At 37.4% G+C, this 18,779-nt stretch overlaps 1 protein-coding gene across 1 annotated transcript; it reads right to left on the bottom strand.

Annotated features, from left to right (window-relative positions):
• Positions 1-174: 174 nt before the first annotated feature.
• Positions 175-9,786, bottom strand: LOC121726555 (dimethyladenosine transferase 2, mitochondrial). The gene is made up of 7 exons (XM_042113958.1): positions 9,307-9,786; positions 8,190-8,331; positions 6,570-6,709; positions 5,938-6,087; positions 3,858-3,997; positions 2,037-2,186; positions 175-595 (listed from the first exon to the last, which is right to left on the bottom strand). The coding sequence occupies exons 1-7, from the start codon at positions 9,703-9,705 to the stop codon at positions 457-459; spliced, it is 1,260 nt and encodes a 419-aa protein (XP_041969892.1). The 5' UTR covers positions 9,706-9,786; the 3' UTR covers positions 175-456.
• Between the last annotated feature and the right edge of the window lie 8,993 nt (positions 9,787-18,779).

The raw sequence follows: 18,779 nt of genomic DNA, 5'->3' as shown, positions 1-18,779 counted from the left end.
ACCTGGGCTTATCATCGAAGCTATTTTATTATCTTAACATTCTACACAAATAATAATAAATGAGAAAAATCATGGTGTTGAGTGCATGAGAAAAATCATGGTGTTGAGTGCTGGGTAATGGGTATTGCGGGTTTATCCGTTTATCACAACCTTTACTGGAAATTAATAAAAAACTTTTTGTAGCTAATGTTTATTTACACGTACAAAATAGTTTTAACGATTTTAAAAACATGGAGCGAAGCCACATTGCTTCGTGGTCACAGCGTCAACGCTGCGAAGATTTACATACATAATATTTTATGATAATCTATACTAAATACCTACGAACTAAATACTAAAATTATCTACATATTACATATATTGCAGCGCAGCCATTACGATAATATATCAGCACCAGCGTTATTTAATTTCGCATCGATGACGTCAATATGGCTTCCACCTCGACTGCCGACACCATCACACGTCGTCTAACTCTTCGTCGACGTCGTCTAGATGCGGCGCGCGCTCGTCGTCGAGCTGCGTGGCGAACTTGGGCAGGCTGTTCTCCATCGCCGACCGGAACCCGCACTGCTCGAACTCCGGCCACGACACGAATCTAAACAATACGGTACGTTAAACACTATTAACGTACGGTCGCGACCTATTTACAAAGTGGGAAATACTGTAAATAGGTAATTTGGGTGGGCCCTGAAACTATAGGACGATAAACGATTGTCGTACTCGTTCGATTGTCATTTTACTCGTTCGTTCGTCGTCGTGGGTGCGTGCGGGACGGGGGCGGGGCATTCGAACGCAAATGTAGGTAATTGTAAGTAAGGCTGACGATGATGATAATATGGTGGTGAACTACGATGAGAATTAACGGGTAACTGCTGCGGCAGCAACATATCGCTGCTTTATTGTCTTCATGACAAGGTGGGCCACGAACTTTAAACTTTCTTGTAGATGGGTCGCGGTCCCGACAAGATTGGGAAACACTGCACTATACTACTTTCAGAGCAGTTGATTCATAGGCAGATGGCGGACCAACGTAAATTGGTCGCGTTGTGTCAAACCCAGCCAGACAGATCACAATTAACATTAAATTGATATGATCCGATCAAATGACGTGGGTCTATCAAATGCCTATGAAATTATGAATCAATTTCTTCAATGGTACCTGACTAGCTAAATTACTAACGCATAGTATCAGTATAATAATAATAATAAAACATTTATTCAACACACATTCACACCACACTAAACTTAAATACATAAAAATATATTTAACATTAAAAAACAAAGTAAACTACAAACACAAAAAGAAAAGATTTTGAAATACAAGATTTGCGGTATATTTGTCTGATATTGAAAAGTTACATGACACGGGAACAGTGTCGTAAATAGCCTTTTTTGCGCCCTGTGCGAACTTATATAACTGCACCCTTGTTTTTTTACTGATGGATGGATGGATGGTTTTTTCAAAAAGGAGAAGGTTATATATTATGTTCGGCTGTGGATATATTTTTTTCTACATTGGAAAACATCTCTGGGGCGCAGCGGGAAGTACTTATCGGGAGCAATTCGAAAAAATAAGAGTCTGCCTGGTCTGGCCACTCTTTTGCGGTATGGCGCGGTTTCCTATAGAGAACGGTGTCTGTGTCTGCTCTCTAGGAAACCGCGCCATACCGCTTTACATGGACGACGTTCTAGTGACGTCATTCACCGCTGTATTGCGGCCGCTGCATGACGGAAACGGAGACGAAGACGGAAACCAGAGCTTTAGCGAGGTGGTTGATGTCGACCGCAAGTTTATTCGAGTCAAGAAAAAACCGCCCCCACAAAAAAATATGTTTTCTTAGTCTCTTTCTCATTTTCTAGGTCTTCACTCATTTCTATCCATGTACCTTTCACACGTGCGCGTATGTTTGTGTTGTCTACTCCAACCGATGGTTTTCGCATGCGTGTGCGTCTGTACCTTCTTCCGTGCGCGTACGTTTGTGTTTTTTCAAACGGAATTATTTCAGTCTATTAGATAGCAAAAAAACTATACAAACCTCCTGAACACTGTCAGTTTATGGTGCAGCGTGAGGTCACTGAACTGCGTGAAGATATTCATGTGGGGGAGGGGCGCGGGCGCGGGGGTGAGGTCGGCGGGGGGCTCCTGGCCCGTGATCAGCCGCACGCCGCAGCCCGGGATCCATTGTCTGTAATAAAAACATTACAAGCCCCAGTTTCGCCCCCAACGACTGTTAAAGTTAATGTTCGAATTAATATCACGTTACCTCTTTCGAGTTTCGTTTTTAAAATTTTCATATAAATGAAAGAGAAGACATGACATTTTAACAAGCTGTTAACACTAACAGACGTTGGTGAAATTGGGACTAAAAGTCAATAGGGATTTACTAAGGCGTTTACACACACCGTCGCGGCGGTGCCGCTCCATTACTCATTTGTTTCTATTTGTCCTTATGGCTCATTTTCATTGGTCGATAGGGGGGGCCGCATGCGGGGTGCGGGAGATTACTGAAACGCATGCCACAGGGCCCGCATTCTGGGAACCGTTTTCAATTAGTCGATAGGGCCCGCATGCGGGATGCGGGAGATTTCTGGAACGCGTGCCACAGGGCCCGCATTGGAGGAACCGTTTTCATTAGTCGATAGGGCCCGCAGGGCAGAACCTCTGTGTTCGTCGCCAGTTACAGACGTTCTTGCCATGGAACAACGATTGATGTTACGCGGAGCAATTTTGACTATCTGTGATTTATTGAAGAAGAAACTATTGGCGTCACTGAAGCCGCAGAATATTATACAATATAACATCTGCTTTGATAAGATTGCCGCCACCTAGGTGTTTGAAACTTTGTATTTATATATTTTGTTAAACCTCAAACTCACAGAAAAATTAGTGCCATACTGTTACAAAACGTTCGAATTACGAATGAAATCTTAGGATTTTGAAAAAATATTGTTCATATTCACGACCTCCCACAGGTATGGCATTATCAGACTTCTATTTATGATCATACAGGGAACTGTTAACAAAGTTTCAGGGTGGTGGTACAAATAAAAAAAAATCTCCTTTGCAGTAGTATGGCGGCCATTGGGAACTGTCGGAAACGTGGCAATTCGCGTCCCGCAAGCTGTATATCGACCGATGAATTTCATTGGTCGATATCACGGTCGGTATAAAGCATGCGGGCAATCCCCGCAGGCGGTGTAACGAACACGTATCGACTTGTAACTTTCATTGGTCGTTATCTCGGCTGCGGGGACTGCCCGCATGCTATATAACGAACGAGTTAACGACCAATGAAAATGAGCCATTAGAGTTATAGTCGGGGCATTTTAATAGGTCACATTTGACAGTTCATCAAAATTGCACAACGTAACCAACGTAGCGACGTGCATAAAAATAAATATTTTCGTTTTGTTATAACTGCACAAGTAATTAACTTTTTTCAATTACTTCTTTTTTAGGGTTCTGTACCCAAAGGGTAAAAACTGGACCCTATTACTAAGACTTCGATGTCTGTCCTTCTGTCTGTCTGTGTGTCTCTAGGCTGTAACTCGAGAACCACTATAGCTAGACTTCTGAATTTTCACAGATTGTGTATATCTGTTGCCGCTATAACAACAAATACTAAAAAGTAAAAACAAAATAAATTAAATATTTAAGGGGTTCTCCCATACAACAAACGTGATTTTTTTGCAATTTTTTGCTCGATATTATAATTTTTAGCAAATTTTTGACCAATAGTATGTCTTACTCTGGAATCTGGATTTAAATATTTTTTATTAATAAAGATAGATTAAGGTGATTTTGAAAGATGTTTCGTACATACATGCTTGCACAGCCGTAATCAATGAACACTTACTCGAGTTTCGGTATAACTCTGGTAGAATTGGAGAAGGTGTGCGGCTTGAAGAAGTACCACAGCAGCGGCAGGTGGTGCGGCGGGCAGGGCAGGGTGTCCTTCAGCTTTATATTCACGAGATACATGCAATTCTCGTCTATCTGAAAATTTTTCATCGCTACTTAAAGGAGATTTTACAAAAAGTTCGAGAGTCCGGGTGCCATAGAAATTCTCATACAAACGTAATACCAAGATCATTTCTTATACGAGAATATTTACCATACGTTGCGCCAAAACTCGTTTATCGCGCGGGAACCGGGAATTTTTCCAGGATAAAAGTATCATATGTCCTTTCCCGGTTCTCAAAGTATCTTCATGCCAAATTTCAGCAAAATCGGTTCAGCGGTTTGGGCGTGAAGAGGTAACAGACAGACAGACAGACACACTTTCGCATTTATAATATTAGTATGGAGAATGGATATTCTCGTATGGGAAATGATCTTGGTATTACGTTTGTATGAGAATTTCGATGGCACCCGGACTCTTAAGGCGAGGATAAACCCCAATTTGTTATTCCGCGACTTCCGGTTTATCTAGTTCCAATATAATAACGAAGTTTTAAAAAATATGAGGTATAAAGCACAATATTTAAATACCTTAAACCATAAACATTTTAATAAAACTTAATACTTTGGCTGTAATTAATTTACAAACTCACCTCCGATAAAAATCTATTTCATCGAAATATAAGTATTAACTAGGATAATTATACATTTTATTTGAATAAATTGTTAGTAAATCTATACTAAAAATTCTTTAACCGAACAATTTTGTTTCTTAGTTTATTTCCAAAGATATTTTAAAAAAACATGAAAAATAGAGAAAATCCGCTCGAGTGACTTCAGTTTTATGCTAAGCTAAAATGAATCTTATTGCGATGCGTATACGCTTGGTCTTTGGTTGTGTGCAAAGTTATAGTTTTGGATTGAGATTAATCCCCGCCTTAAGGCGATAACGCGCCGTACTCAGAGACATTTCATTATTATATATCATTCTGTCTACTCTGTCATTACTATTATTTATTAACCTTCAATTAAATGAAGAGTTTGCCAGATAATGTGTTGGGCTAATGTCAACATTTTAAATTAAGTACAATTTAAGTAATTGATGATGTTTCACTCTGAGTGCGGCAGTGAGCGACACTTTGAACAAAGACAAAATGAAAAAATGTTTTGTTTAGGTTAAAAATTGTGTCCCTGCTATTATTAATTGATAATTCAGAATTTCTTGTGTAATTATTGTTTATTATGTATATGTACTTCGGTAATTTTCAATTCCTTTTGACATTTAATATAATTAACCTATTTTAATTAATTGTAATTTGGCCGACCAAAATAACATTTTTATTTAATTCCATTAACTATTAAAATATGACGATGTAATAAATTTACATTTAAATACTGACTTATATGTAAGTATTTTAACTAATATCTTTATTATAATATTTATAATATAATAATAACTTTATTGCTAAGTAGGTACTCACATACGGTTTTTTTTCGATAGTTTTACGCCAAATCGAGTAATAATTACTGTGTGGACCGCAAAATTCACAACTCGAAGGCTCGCATCGAACCGGCTCGATGGAATTAACAATTATTAATTATGATACCTTGACTTAATTTTAACTAAGAATGATATAAATTCAGTAAATTTGATATTAACTTGACAACATGGTCATTAAATATTTGCACGTCGATTAATAACATGTGAGACACTTATATCATATTGTATCATCTTAATGTACACACCATATTATTTCAAATAAAGACTATGATTATAGGCTGCAGTGGAGCGACGCGATACTTCAGGGTCCACTTCACACTTTGTGTAGTTCCGTTGCTCCTTATTGTGGCTAAGCTCATACAATTTCACATAAAGAGTATTCGGCCGTGTAGTGTCGCCTACTGCTGTTTCATATATAATCGGCCTTTCAAACTCAACAGAGAGAGGTAAATATTGTCTCACTGAAACATCTGTATACAGAGTGGATCACAGTAAAGGGGTAGATATTGCTACAAAGTATATAGTAGAAACATACCACATTTGATTTTTTTGTAGCTGTACTGTGTGTCCACGGCAGGAAATGCACCTTGGGTACTTTGTCCAGCACTGTGAAGTCAAACAGAAGTTGGAACAGAGCTGGCACTGACTTATGTTTACTCAGTTGTATTGTCGCATCTGTCAGAAACTGAAAAAGATAAAAACTATTATTAATTTATTTTGAGAAAAACTGCTAACATAACTACAGGCAAAAATTTGCTTATGTCATTATTGTATTTCTTTACCTTATCAAAATTGATTTAGCACACAGCAAATATATCTAACAAATAAAAACTTTATTGGAAAAAAAGTAAATATTAAGTTTAATTAATTTAATTTATTAAGTTTAACATTAGTCTCCAAACTTATATTCCCCAATTGAAAGTTTATATATTAAAATTAATTTTACTAGTATGTGATTTTTTCCCCGTTTTTTTTCACATTTTCCTCTATTTCTTCGCTCCTATTAGTCTTAGCGTGATAAAATATAGCCTATATCCTTCCTCGATAAATGGGCTATCTCACACTGAGATAATTTTTCTAATCGGACCAGTAGTTCTTGAGATTAGCGCTTTCAAACAAACAAACTCTTCCGCTTTATAATATTAGTATAGACTACAGATTAATTACCTCGTAATGTTGTCCTGGCATCACAATAAACAGGTCAGGTTTGCCAAGCTGACTTGTGGTGTTGTGGAACACTATTGTGTTGATCAAATGCTTCACAAACGACAGACTTGGCATCGCGCCCACAATACTCAACTTTCTATCTGAAAATATAAATTATTGGTTTTACTAAGGCTTACTCATTGTGTAAATGAAAAAATCGGTCAAGTGCGCGTCGGACTCGCGCAAGAAAGGTTCCATACCGTTAAAGTTGGCAAAAACAGTGTTTTTGTATGGGATATTTATTTTATTCAAATTTTATTATTAACTAGCTGTTGTCCGCGACTTCGTCCGCATCAACATATAGTATAATAAAATAACAAATATGGATAGTCCGCAAACAAATATGAAAAAAGTAAAATATAACCTCCACCTTTTTGCAAGTCGGTTAAAAAGTAGTTACACCATACTACATCAGCTATCTACCAAAAAAGTCCCGGCAAAATAGCTCCAGCCGTTTCAGAGATTAGCCGGAACAAACAGACAGACATAATTTTTAAAAAAATACAGACATAATTTTTAAAAAATGTTGTTTTGGTGTATGTATCGTATATAGATTCATATGCATATAGTAAAAAAGGGTTCTTTTAATATTACAGACACTCCAATATTATTTATATGTATTGTGTAATTAAGGATTTTGTGATTACATATTTCAAGTGCCTACCTATTGCCAGTATTCATTGCCAGCAAAAAAGGCCAAAAAAATCATGTTTGTTGTATGGGACTCCACCTTAAGGGGGCGACTAACCCTAAAGTATCGATTTTATAATTCATTTTTATACTTGAAAATAAGCCCCGAATTGTTTTATTTTCTAAAATTAGACACTACATTATATTTCCGAGAATTCAATCTGAGCAAAAACACGATATCTTAAAATTCTCGATAGAAAAAAAATCACAAAGATGCATCTAATTTTCACGAATTTTTCATTTATTGCCATAACCGTGCATTGAACTAAGTTAATATTTTAACACATTGTATAAAATTCTATCATTGAGAGATCGACCTAGCGGATTTTTAAAATGTTGTATATTTATCGAATTATTGAGAAAAAACTAATTTGGATAAAAATCCGCGTCGTTCTTTTTCACCTGAAAGACGGGCGTAGTATGAAGAGAGAAGGATGATGTTTGATTTTTGGGGTTAGTCGCCCTCTTAAATATTTTTTTTTAGTATTTGTTGCTATAGCGGCAACAGAAATACCCAATCTGTGAAGATTTCAGAAGTCTAGCTATAGCGGTTCTTGAGATACGGCCTAGACAGACAGACATCGAAGTCTCAGTAATAGGGTCCCGTTTTTACCCTTTGGATACGGAACCCTAAAAATAACACATGAATTTTAGGTATTATTTAAATTTACACCTGTATCATTATCCCACTTTACTAGTATAGAATGGTCAGTTTAAATAAAAATGTAAGTGCCTAGGTTCTTCGCACTGTATATATTTTACTAAACTCGGTTAAAAATTTATAATGACACTACTTTGGTTTAAATTATATAACAAATAGAATAAACATTTAACAGATACTTAAAATAATTCCCATTATCAATCTCATTAAAGATTACACTGCTATTGTACCCTTATCATCTGTAGCCAAGTCTCCCAGGAGGTCGCTGATTCTATTTCCATCATCCATTTTGTCCTGAAATGCTAGTTTCCACATTCCAAAGAAATCATCCAACTTAAATGACACTCTTTCAGGGTGGCTGGCTTGAATTTCCTGTAAAAAAAATTCAAGTAAACATAGGATTTTTTTTCTTTTTCTTCTAATCTGTAATCAGTATTTAACTATAAGTAGGTGGGATGTACTATGCATGGCAGGTAGAGTGCTTCTACCACTGTAGATAGCCTATTTACTCATGGTTCACTATATTATATTGTTCTTTCATTTAAAATATATCCTTCCTTTTGTTATAATTACGACTTTCAAGGCCAGAAGCTAAAGCATTCGGGTGGACCTCCAGCCTTTTTTTGTATTTTTCTTCGGACCTCAGTATCTGCTCTTCATTAAAATGGAAGTGAACTGGTCACATAATAGGAGACACTGAAAAATGGACCAAAAACATAGTGTACTGGTACCCAAGAAATGGTAAAAGAAATAGAGGAAGGCAGTTCCGGAGGTGGGAAGATGAAATAAGAATGACAGCAGGAAAAACTTGGACAAGGACAGTGCTAAACAGAACAGAATGGAAAGAAATGGGGGAGGCCTTTGCCAAAGGGCAAACAGACCGAGTATATGGTACTACTGACCCGCTAGAGTCAGCGGGTTAAGACTCTAGCAGGTTAAGCTGAAAGAAAAATCCAACAAGTCTGAAAATAAAGGCTATAAATAAAAAATAAATCACCTCTTTTATGGTGGGTATGCCTAGATTTTTATGAACCTCCGTGGGTGAACATAGGATTTGAACTTAGATATTGTTAATGTTTGTTTTAAGCTGCTGCTGTACTTATGTTAATAAAGTAAACATTCATTTCCAATTATCCCATCAACTCCCAAGCGGCACCTGGGAGCCGCATAACAATTGAATATTTATTGTGTCTGCGATTCATATGATAGAGGTATTATATAACCAAAGCCTATATCCTAAATGGTCTGCTCTATATCAATGCCTCCATATACTACAAGTACTTGAAGAAAACAAACTAAGTAATCCTTCCTTTTTGTAAAATTAGTACAGACAAAGTTTATACTAACCTCAAGTCCTTTAGTAAAGTGATTTGAAACCTCATACAGAAATAAGTTATTGTTGTGTGCACTCAATAACTCTTTAGTCAGGTAGCCAAAACCTGGATTTACTTCTACAATGGGAGAATTTTTCTCTATCTTATTATTTATATTGCTAACTATCTGTGCTGCTGTTTTTTTGTTTATTAAATACATTGTTTCAGGGGCTTTATACTTTTTCAAAAGGTGTTTTGGTATTTTGTCCAAAATCTCCTTATAATCTTCCGAACTTTCCAAATAGTTTTTGACTTCTTGAGATATGGGGCTTGAGGGTTTTTCATCAATAGGCTTCTTTAATTTATGCTGATATCTTAGTAGAAGCCTCAGCAGTCGCCGATTTGTTTTGAAAATAGTAGGAGTAACTAACATTTTTATGCCGCTAATAATAAGTATAAAAACCTACTTATTATTATTCTGTATTACACTTATATGGATTTTAAATGTGTCGTATTATATTTTTTATTTGTTTTCATCAAATTCAAATTCAATACAAAAATATTTTAATAATTTATTTTATGGTTATGCGAAATTGTCAAATGTCTCTTGACAGTTGACAGTGACAAATATTATTTTATTAGTGTCGCTGAATCTCGCAGTAATGACCATTGGTACATAAAAACCGTACTAGTCAGTACTCAGTAGTCACTAAACACTTAAGCTTGTCACACACAGAGCAGGTAAAGATGTATATTATAGCACAATATATCTCGATACATCTCAATACATCTTTCTATAGAAATCGTCAGGAGACCGCAGCTATAATGTATATTTTTACATCTTCGTATCTTAAGATACCGAGTTATATGAAAATATACATTTATATTTTGATACATCTAAATACATCTCAATACATCTCAATATATTTCTGTATATTACGATACATCTCTTCTCTTCATAGGGTGTTCAAAAATTTCTGTGATTATATTATATGTGTATGATAGACAGATACACACAGTGTTGCCACTTGCCACCTTAGCACAGCACTTCACAGCAGGTACTGCAGGCAGTCTGTTTCCCAGAGCCTATATTTTCAATCAAATATCTTCAATCCACATCGTTCTGTTTTTGCAACAATATGCAACAATGCGCGCATCAAAATTACAATCCAAATGATCTTCTGATGAACTATCTAGTGAATCTAATAGCAAGTAACTCGAAAGGCCATAGTACGAGATTACAACATTAAAAATAACAGCCTTTATAACACTTTAGCAGCTGAAATGTGCGTCAAGCGGGGCGGCTACCATTGACGACACGTGACATAAACGTTAAAATGTCTAATCTAGTGAAATGTTCTACGTGCAACATAGTGATTAACGAAGTGCTTGCTTTTATCTGCAATAAAATCGACATAATGGATGAAGAAAGCATTAGTCGTATTTGTGTAACTGCCTTTTCGGAAAGTGACATAAGCAACGCAAAACGGCTGCTGTACGAGTCGTTGTCGAAAACTATGAAATCTCGTAGGCGCGATGGAAAAAAGAGTCGTGAAATTGATGATGTCATTTCTACTTTAAAAGAATACGATCCTGAGAACCTACCGATATTTGTGGCGAGAGATTTACAAAAACTCCCACCCGTCTTGTTCGACCATGTGGATGTTACGCAGATACTCAAAAACCAAGTGTTGATGCGAGAGGAGATAAATAGATTTGCTGATATCTATGCAACAAAAAAGGAGTTGGAATTGCTTCAAAACGATCTTAAGAACATAATGGAATCATCTTTAGTAAATAACAATTTTACTGGATATATTAACTCAAAGAGAGGGGCCAGTAAATTTGACGATTTAGAATGTAATAGTGGTCCTATGGGATTGCCGCCAGTGAATAATTATAGGGATGTAAAAACTATGTCAGGTAGCTATTATTCACCAAAGATGCAAAAAGATGACAATATCGGGAATCCACAAAAAGTGTTCTTACTTGAGGGTAGTGCGAAAAACAAATCAGGTGTTGCCCCGACCTTGGAAACGGCCGTGAATGTATCGGCCGCACAGCTGATAACGTCCGAACCGGTTAGCGACCGCCATATGATTTCCGATGGCAACCTGCCCGAGTATTTACCCAATCACACGACAAGCGAAGCGCGCGCGCCGGCGCCCGCGACATTACAAAACCGTAATGAATGTAATAAAAATATTATGGTCAAGTCGTATGCAGACACTTTAAAGGATCAAAATTGGACTTTGGTACAAAGAAAGAAACACAAGAATCGTTTTATCGGTACTAAGGGCAAAGCTTTGGTGGAAGCAAATGTAAATTTCAAGGCCTCGGACACTATGATACCTATATATATCTATCACATTGCCAAGGATGTAACCGAAGATGATATTCATAGTTACATACGAAAAAAATCTGAAATGGATGTTAGGTTGGAGAAAATGAATATGAAGGTTGAAAAGGAATATAATGCCTATAAAGTATTCGTACCCAGAAGCAAGGTATCTTTGTTTATGCAAAGTGATTTTTGGCCGGAAGGAATTTCTTTTCGCCGCTTCATAGATTTTAATCGAAGACTCGGAGTCAAGAAAATCAATAATTAGAATTTATGGATATGACCACTACTACAATAATTAGTTTTAATTGTAAAAATGTGAGTCGCTCAATGAACTGTGTGAAGGGCCTATGCGTTGAAGCTGATATTTTGGCGCTACAAGAAACATGGCTACTACCGCAAGATATACCTCTTCTCGGGAATATACATCATAGCTTTGCATTTTATGGGAAATCTGCTGTGGATACATCCAGTGGAGTGCTACGGGGCAGACCACACGGAGGTGTGGCATTGCTGTGGAGAAAGTCGGCGTTCCCCAATGTTTCCATAGTTGATTGTCATAGTGTTCGTCTATGTGCTATTAAAATTCATCTCAGTAACAACAGTTCAGTGTTAGTGATTTCTGTATATATGCCTACGGACGACGTCGACAACCTCCCCTTGTTTGCGGAATGCCTAGGTGAGATAAGTGCTCTGATCGACACGTGCAACAGCGAATATGTGTTTGTTCTTGGAGACTTTAACGCCCACCCCGGTGAGTTGTTTTCGCATGAACTTTCTAACTTCTGTTCAGAACAACTGTGGACTTGCGTTGACTTGGATATGTTACCTAGTGACACCTATACATTTGTGAGCGAAGCTCACGGATGCAGGCAGTGGCGGATTAACCGTTTCCGAGGCCCTAAGCACAGAGCCTGTGTAGGCCCTCTATTGCTTAAATTTGGTGGGTATAAAGTATAAAATGAAAGTCCATCAAAATTAAAAAGTGTATAATAGGTATAATTTAAAACTTAAAAATATGTGTAGTATGTATAATTTAAAACTTAAAACATTTTTTTCCTTTCCTTATTCAGAGCAAACTCCGAGATTACATCGTCGAAATTTATCTGACGAAGTATGTCTGCATCAATACACATTAATGCTAAAGAATTAAGTTTGTCCTGACGGATTTTTGTTCTTTGCGGATTTTTTAATCTTTTCAGTTGTGAGAAAGATCGTTCAGCAGAGCAGTTAGTGATCATTAAGCTGTGAAAGATTCTAAATGCCACTTCTATATTTGGGAAAACGCACTTTACTTTATCTTTAATAATCATTTCATATAGATTGGAATGGGTGACCTTTGTTTCTGAAGATTCATATTTTATTCGAACATATTTACGAAAATGATTAAATTCGCCGAGGAAATTTTCATTGAAGTCTTCTGGGTAAGCTTGTAAGAGCATTTGGATATCTTTTTCATATTCTGAACATGGCTTATTTAGATCCGCAAGAAATGAAAACTTTTGTGAAACTTCGTGGTATACATCACCTCTTCTTTGCATTTGAGCATTAAGTGTGTCAATTATTACATTGAAAGTCTCAATGCGGAATTTGTCTCTAGGATTCCAATCAAGATCTTCTGCATTTCCATCATTGACTTGTTTCTTCCTAGTTCGTCTTCGAGTTTCCTTATATTCGCCATTAGGAAACATTTTTCTTGCCTCGCCTTCAAATTTTTCAAATTGATTCCTCATTTCAACGAGATGGCCCGATAAAGAATGATACAAATTGGCACACGTTTTAAGGTCTAATCCTTCTTCTTGAAGCCCCTTACTGGTGCGATGAAAAACTTGTAGAATATCATTCCACAAAGTGAGCATAAATATAAACTCAAACTCTTGCATTTTGTTTGAAATATTTTGTGATTCAAGCCTGGTCTCCCCTTTTTGGTTTGTGTCCTCAGCAATTTCAAGTAAAGCATCCAAAATTTTCGAATAGGATTGTAATATTGCACTCGTAGCTACAGCGTGCGCTTCCCAACGAGTGTCCGATAGCGACTTCAGAACGCTATCGTTGCCTATTATTTTTTTTAAAACTGCCCACCGGTGAGTAGAAGCCGAAAAAAAAGAGTATAACAACTGCACAATTGAAAAAAAATTCACTGCGATCGTACAACAATCAACAGCACTGCGACCAATCAAATTTAGAGTATGTGCAGCGCATGGTATAAATATAGCATATTTATTATGCTCTAAAATTTTTTGCTGCATCCCTTTGTATCGTCCTGACATATTAGCAGCATTGTCATATGATTGTCCTCTACACTTTGCAATATCTATTTTGCAACCCTCTAGATAACTGAGTACTATATTTGCCATCTCTTCTCCCGTATGACTTTTTAAATTTAAAAACGTAAGAAATCGTTCCACGGGCATACCATCAGACGGCGATACGTATCTCAAAATAATACTTAGTTGGTCCGTATGTGATAGGTCAGGCGTGGAGTCCACTGAGAGGCTGAAGTACCCAGCTGATTGTATTTCTTCTACAATTACTTTGTGAACTTTACCACTCATTAAATCGATAAGCTCGTCGCATACTGTTTTCCATAGATATGATGGGTTGCCTTTCCCTTTATTTCCATATCTTGTAATATGGCTTGCTAAAAATGGATCAAATTGAGCCACAAGTTCAAGTAAACCCAGAAAATTCCCATTATGTATAGATCCAAAAGACTCATCATGTCCCCTAAAGGCCAAACCACGTTCTGCAAGCGTTTGTATAACTGCAATAACTCGTTGCAATACATTTTGCCAATATTTTCTTTCTTCTTTCACTTGCGTCTCTAGATTTCTGGTGATCCCTAGACCTTGTCTTCGACTCAAATAAGTTAGCATAAAGTCCTTATGAGCTGAACTATTTTCATGGTGGTCAATTGCAATTACGTTTCGCCAATCACTAAATCCGTCAGCTGCAAATTGGCTCGGCGCTATGGTGATAAATTTGTTACCAAACAATTTGCAAACAAAGCAATACAAAGATCCTTTTGTTTTTGAATACAGTAACCATTCCCGTTTATATGTTTCACCGTTGGCTTTTTTACCGAAAAATAGTCGTGGTGTGCAAAAACGGACACTTTTACCACAAGCATATGTACGGCGCGATTCATGAAATGGGCCCTGATGGTGCTGACAATTTTCTGGACCGTGGTCAATCCAATAGCAAATATCTTCCTCAGAGAATTCCGTCCACAGCCCAGCATCTGTCTTTTTATTAGAATTGACGAGTTCAATTTCTGAAACTACAGAAATCGCAACAATAACAGATTCAGATTTATCGGGAACAGAAATAGGTGTTTTAATTTCGCCATTTATTTCATCGTCATCAAAATGATCATCAGAGGTGCCTGTAGAACTGTTTTTATCAATTTTTGTTGTAACAGATGATAAAGATTGGGATTCTTGACATACATAATTATCTTTGTCAGATTCTAACAGATTGCTCGAAAAAAACGATGTCAATTTTGGAAGTGCATCTGTTTTTTTCTTCTTCAGTTCTGTCTGTTTGCGTTTTTGTGCGCCACTGAGATAATGGCGTTTCATTTTTAATGTTGATGATTAGCGTCAATAACAATTATCACCTTCTGCATACGTACGGTGCTTGCGTACCAACCTGAAATAAATTACATATAATTAAAAAAAATACAATACCTGGGCTTTTATTGCATGTGCGTAGGCAGTGTAGATTATTACAAAGTAATAAACAAAGTGCCAAAGACATCGAATCTTTTTGTATGAAGCCAAACATACCTAAACTTGGAAGTACATGAAATGTCATTTTTTGGTGTACAGGTCAGTCGATACCTAGGCCAATCGGCAATCGATAGAAAATATTATTTAAAACAACGATAACTCTTTGAAAAATGTCGTAGGTCTCATACTTTCCGAGATATTTCACTGTGAAGTTATAAAATCGTTTATTATCTTGCTAAAATGAGAATCCCTAAAAGTATTATTCATAAACGTTTAATAACGCTAAAAAGCTTTGTAAGTATTCAATAGCGAATAGCGGCTTCATGACTTAAAACACGGTCGACCCTACAATAAACTTTCATTAAACAGAAATATGGCCAACAAATGTGCAACAGCAGATTTTTTTTTCGCGACCGTTTTATGGTTAGTTGGAGTGAGTTGGTTGAAGCTAAGTGTTATACGAAACGAACGTTGTTTTGTCGTCAGTACGACAACTTAATCACGTTTAAATATCTTTTACCGACAAAATAGCAATTTTTTTTATTTAGAACGTTTATGATAATATAATATTATACTTCCAAGTTTAGATATGTTCAAGAGGTTCCATACTTTTTCGTATTCTTTTGGTGAATTCCGGAGTTTTTGTGAATTTATTGTTTTAATAAAAATTTAAAAAAAAGTTGTGAAAAGTGTGGTACTTTTCGAAGTTTAGTTATGAAACATAAAATTAGAATTGTTGAAAAAGGCCGATAATATTCTTTATACGTGTACGTAATCAATGGTGAAAGCATAAAATAAATATTATAATAGAACTTACCATAACTTTGTGTGAGGTAACGATAAGACGTGTAGTTTCAATCAAAGCCACTCCGTAAAGTTAGTATAAGTACGTGCGATATGCGTACAGGCACAGAACAATATACTCTAGCGAGCGTATGGGCGCTATCATTTGCAATTAAATGCAAAGACAACTAAGTACTAACTCACTCGGACCTCGGTCTCGTCTCTCGACTCTCGCAGCGCGACGCGACGTGCGGGCGCGGAGGGGGCAGGGCCCTGCGGGGGTGTATAAAGGGTCACTCCCGGAAGTCCCGGACCGCTCGCGTCTTGTGATTTCGGACATGTGGATGAATCTCCATAAAATGTAGGTATAAAATGAAACGCCAGCAGAGGATGGAGGCCCCTGGAGAACAGGGGCCCCAAGCACGTGCTTGTAGTGCTTATACGTTAATCCGCCACTGGATGCAGGCGATGGCTCGATCACTGTATTGTAACTAGTGCCGCTCGAGACGCAATTGTTGATATTTCTGTATTGTATAATGTTTTTTGGTCTGATCACTTCCCGCTGAAATTAGTGTGTAATATAAACAAATTTATTACCAAAATTGAGGCACCCTCGTTTATTAATAATAAAGTAATATGGGGTGAGAGAGATAGTGATCAGATAAAAAAGTATAATAATTTATGTAATAATAGGTTAAGACTAATTGATTTTCCTGCTGAATTATCTATGTGTGCCGACAAAATATGTACAAACGTTGAACACAGATTAATATTAGACAGATTTTATAGTAGTATTGTATGTACCTTAAGCGAGTCTGCTGAGAATAGTTATAGGGAGAAAAAACTTAGGAAACTGAATTATGTAACAGGGTGGAATAGACATGTAAGTAGTGCTCATAAGGAGGCTCGTCTATGGTTTCAATTCTGGGTTTCCCTGGGCAAACCTAGACATGGTTTTGTTTATAAAAATATGTGCGAATCTAGAAAATATTTTAAGGCTAAATTAAAATACTGTCAAGATAATGCATTACAAATTAAAATGGACATAATAGCTAAAAATCATTCTGAAAAAAAATTCTCAAAATTTTGGAAAAATACCAGTAAGTTGAATCCTAAGCCGAGCCTTCCAATGTCTGTGGCTGGTATTTGTGATCCTGCTGGAATAGCGAGTGCTTTCCAAAAGTGCTTCAAGATATCCTCTTTACTTCCTCGGCGGAATGGAGTGCTATGGGGCCCAAGTGCCGACGAGGAAGTAAAGGTTAGATTCAGTGCTAAAAAATCAATATCTGCCGCAGACGTTGATGTCTACAGTTGTTGTGCCTATTATAAAAAATAAGACGGGGGATGCCTCCGACCTGTCCAATTACAGGCCGATATCACTGGCTACTGTGACTGCCAAGGTACTGGACAGTCTGCTTGACAAAAGGCTGGAACTGCATACAGATATAAACGATTCTCAATTTGGGTTCCAGCCGGGCCTGTCCACTGAAAGTGCCATTTATTGTCTTAAGCAGACTGTGCAGTACTACACATCCAGGAAAACGCCGGTATACGCTTGCTTCCTGGACCTGTCGAAGGCATTCGATTTAATGTCATATGACAAATTGTGGCAAAAACTTGGCGACGAAACCAATCTGCCCAAGGAACTGATTGGACTCTTTCAGTACTGGTACGGTCATCAGAAAAATAGTGTAAAATGGGCTGGAGTGTTTTCTGAGGTGTACGGGTTGGAGTGTGGGACGAGACAGGGGGGGATAAGCTCGCCCCGCCTCTTTAACCTGTACATGAATCGGCTGATAGGTGAGCTCAACAGCACCTACATAGGATGTCACGTTGACGGCGTCTGTATCAATAATATAAGTTATGCGGATGATATGGTGCTGTTGAGCCCATCGATCAGTGCGTTACGCAGGCTTCTCCGTGTCTGTGAAGAGTATGCGGTGGAACATGGGCTCAGGTATAACGCTAATAAAAGCGAATTTATGGTTTTTAATGCAGGCGCTGACAGGAGTCGCAGAAGTGTACCTCCTGTGACTCTTGGCGGTGTGCAGCTGAGAATAGTCGACCGAGTTAAATATCTGGGTCACTGGGTCACCGCCTCTCTATCAGATACGGAGGACATAGAGAGGGAGCGTAGAGCGCTATGTGTGCGCGGTAATATGCTGGCACGTAGGTTCGCACGATGTAGCAGGGACACAAAAATAACGCTCTTTAAAGCGTATTGTCAGTCGTTCTACACGTGTAGCCTATGGGTCAGATTTACGCAGCGCTCATATAGTACGCTCAAAGTCCAGTACAACAACATATTCAGGATGCTGTTTGGTCTGTCACGTTATTGTAGCGCTTCATCTATGTTCGCTGAGGCACATACAGACTGTTTTCAGACAATTATTAGAAAGAGATGTGCCTCGCTCTGGTCGCGTGTGCAAAACAGTCCAAACAGACTCCTGAATGTGTTGGGTAGCAGGTGGGATTCCATGTTGTTGAAGCATTGGGTGCAGCTCCATGCTCCAATAGCCCGGTTCCCATATATTTAATTTTTAATAATATTTTGTAATGTAATTTTACTAACACTAGAATATGGACATATTGTTGTAACTAACACTATGGATGAAAATCTGAAATAAATGAATTGAATTGAATTGAATTGAA

The sequence above is a fragment of the Aricia agestis genome, chromosome 4 (assembly GCF_905147365.1).
Source record: "Aricia agestis chromosome 4, ilAriAges1.1, whole genome shotgun sequence".
In the NCBI taxonomy this organism is placed as follows: Eukaryota; Metazoa; Arthropoda; class Insecta; order Lepidoptera; family Lycaenidae; genus Aricia; species Aricia agestis.
Note: the sequence above shows the minus strand (reverse complement) of the source record. Positions and strands in the feature narration are given on the sequence as shown.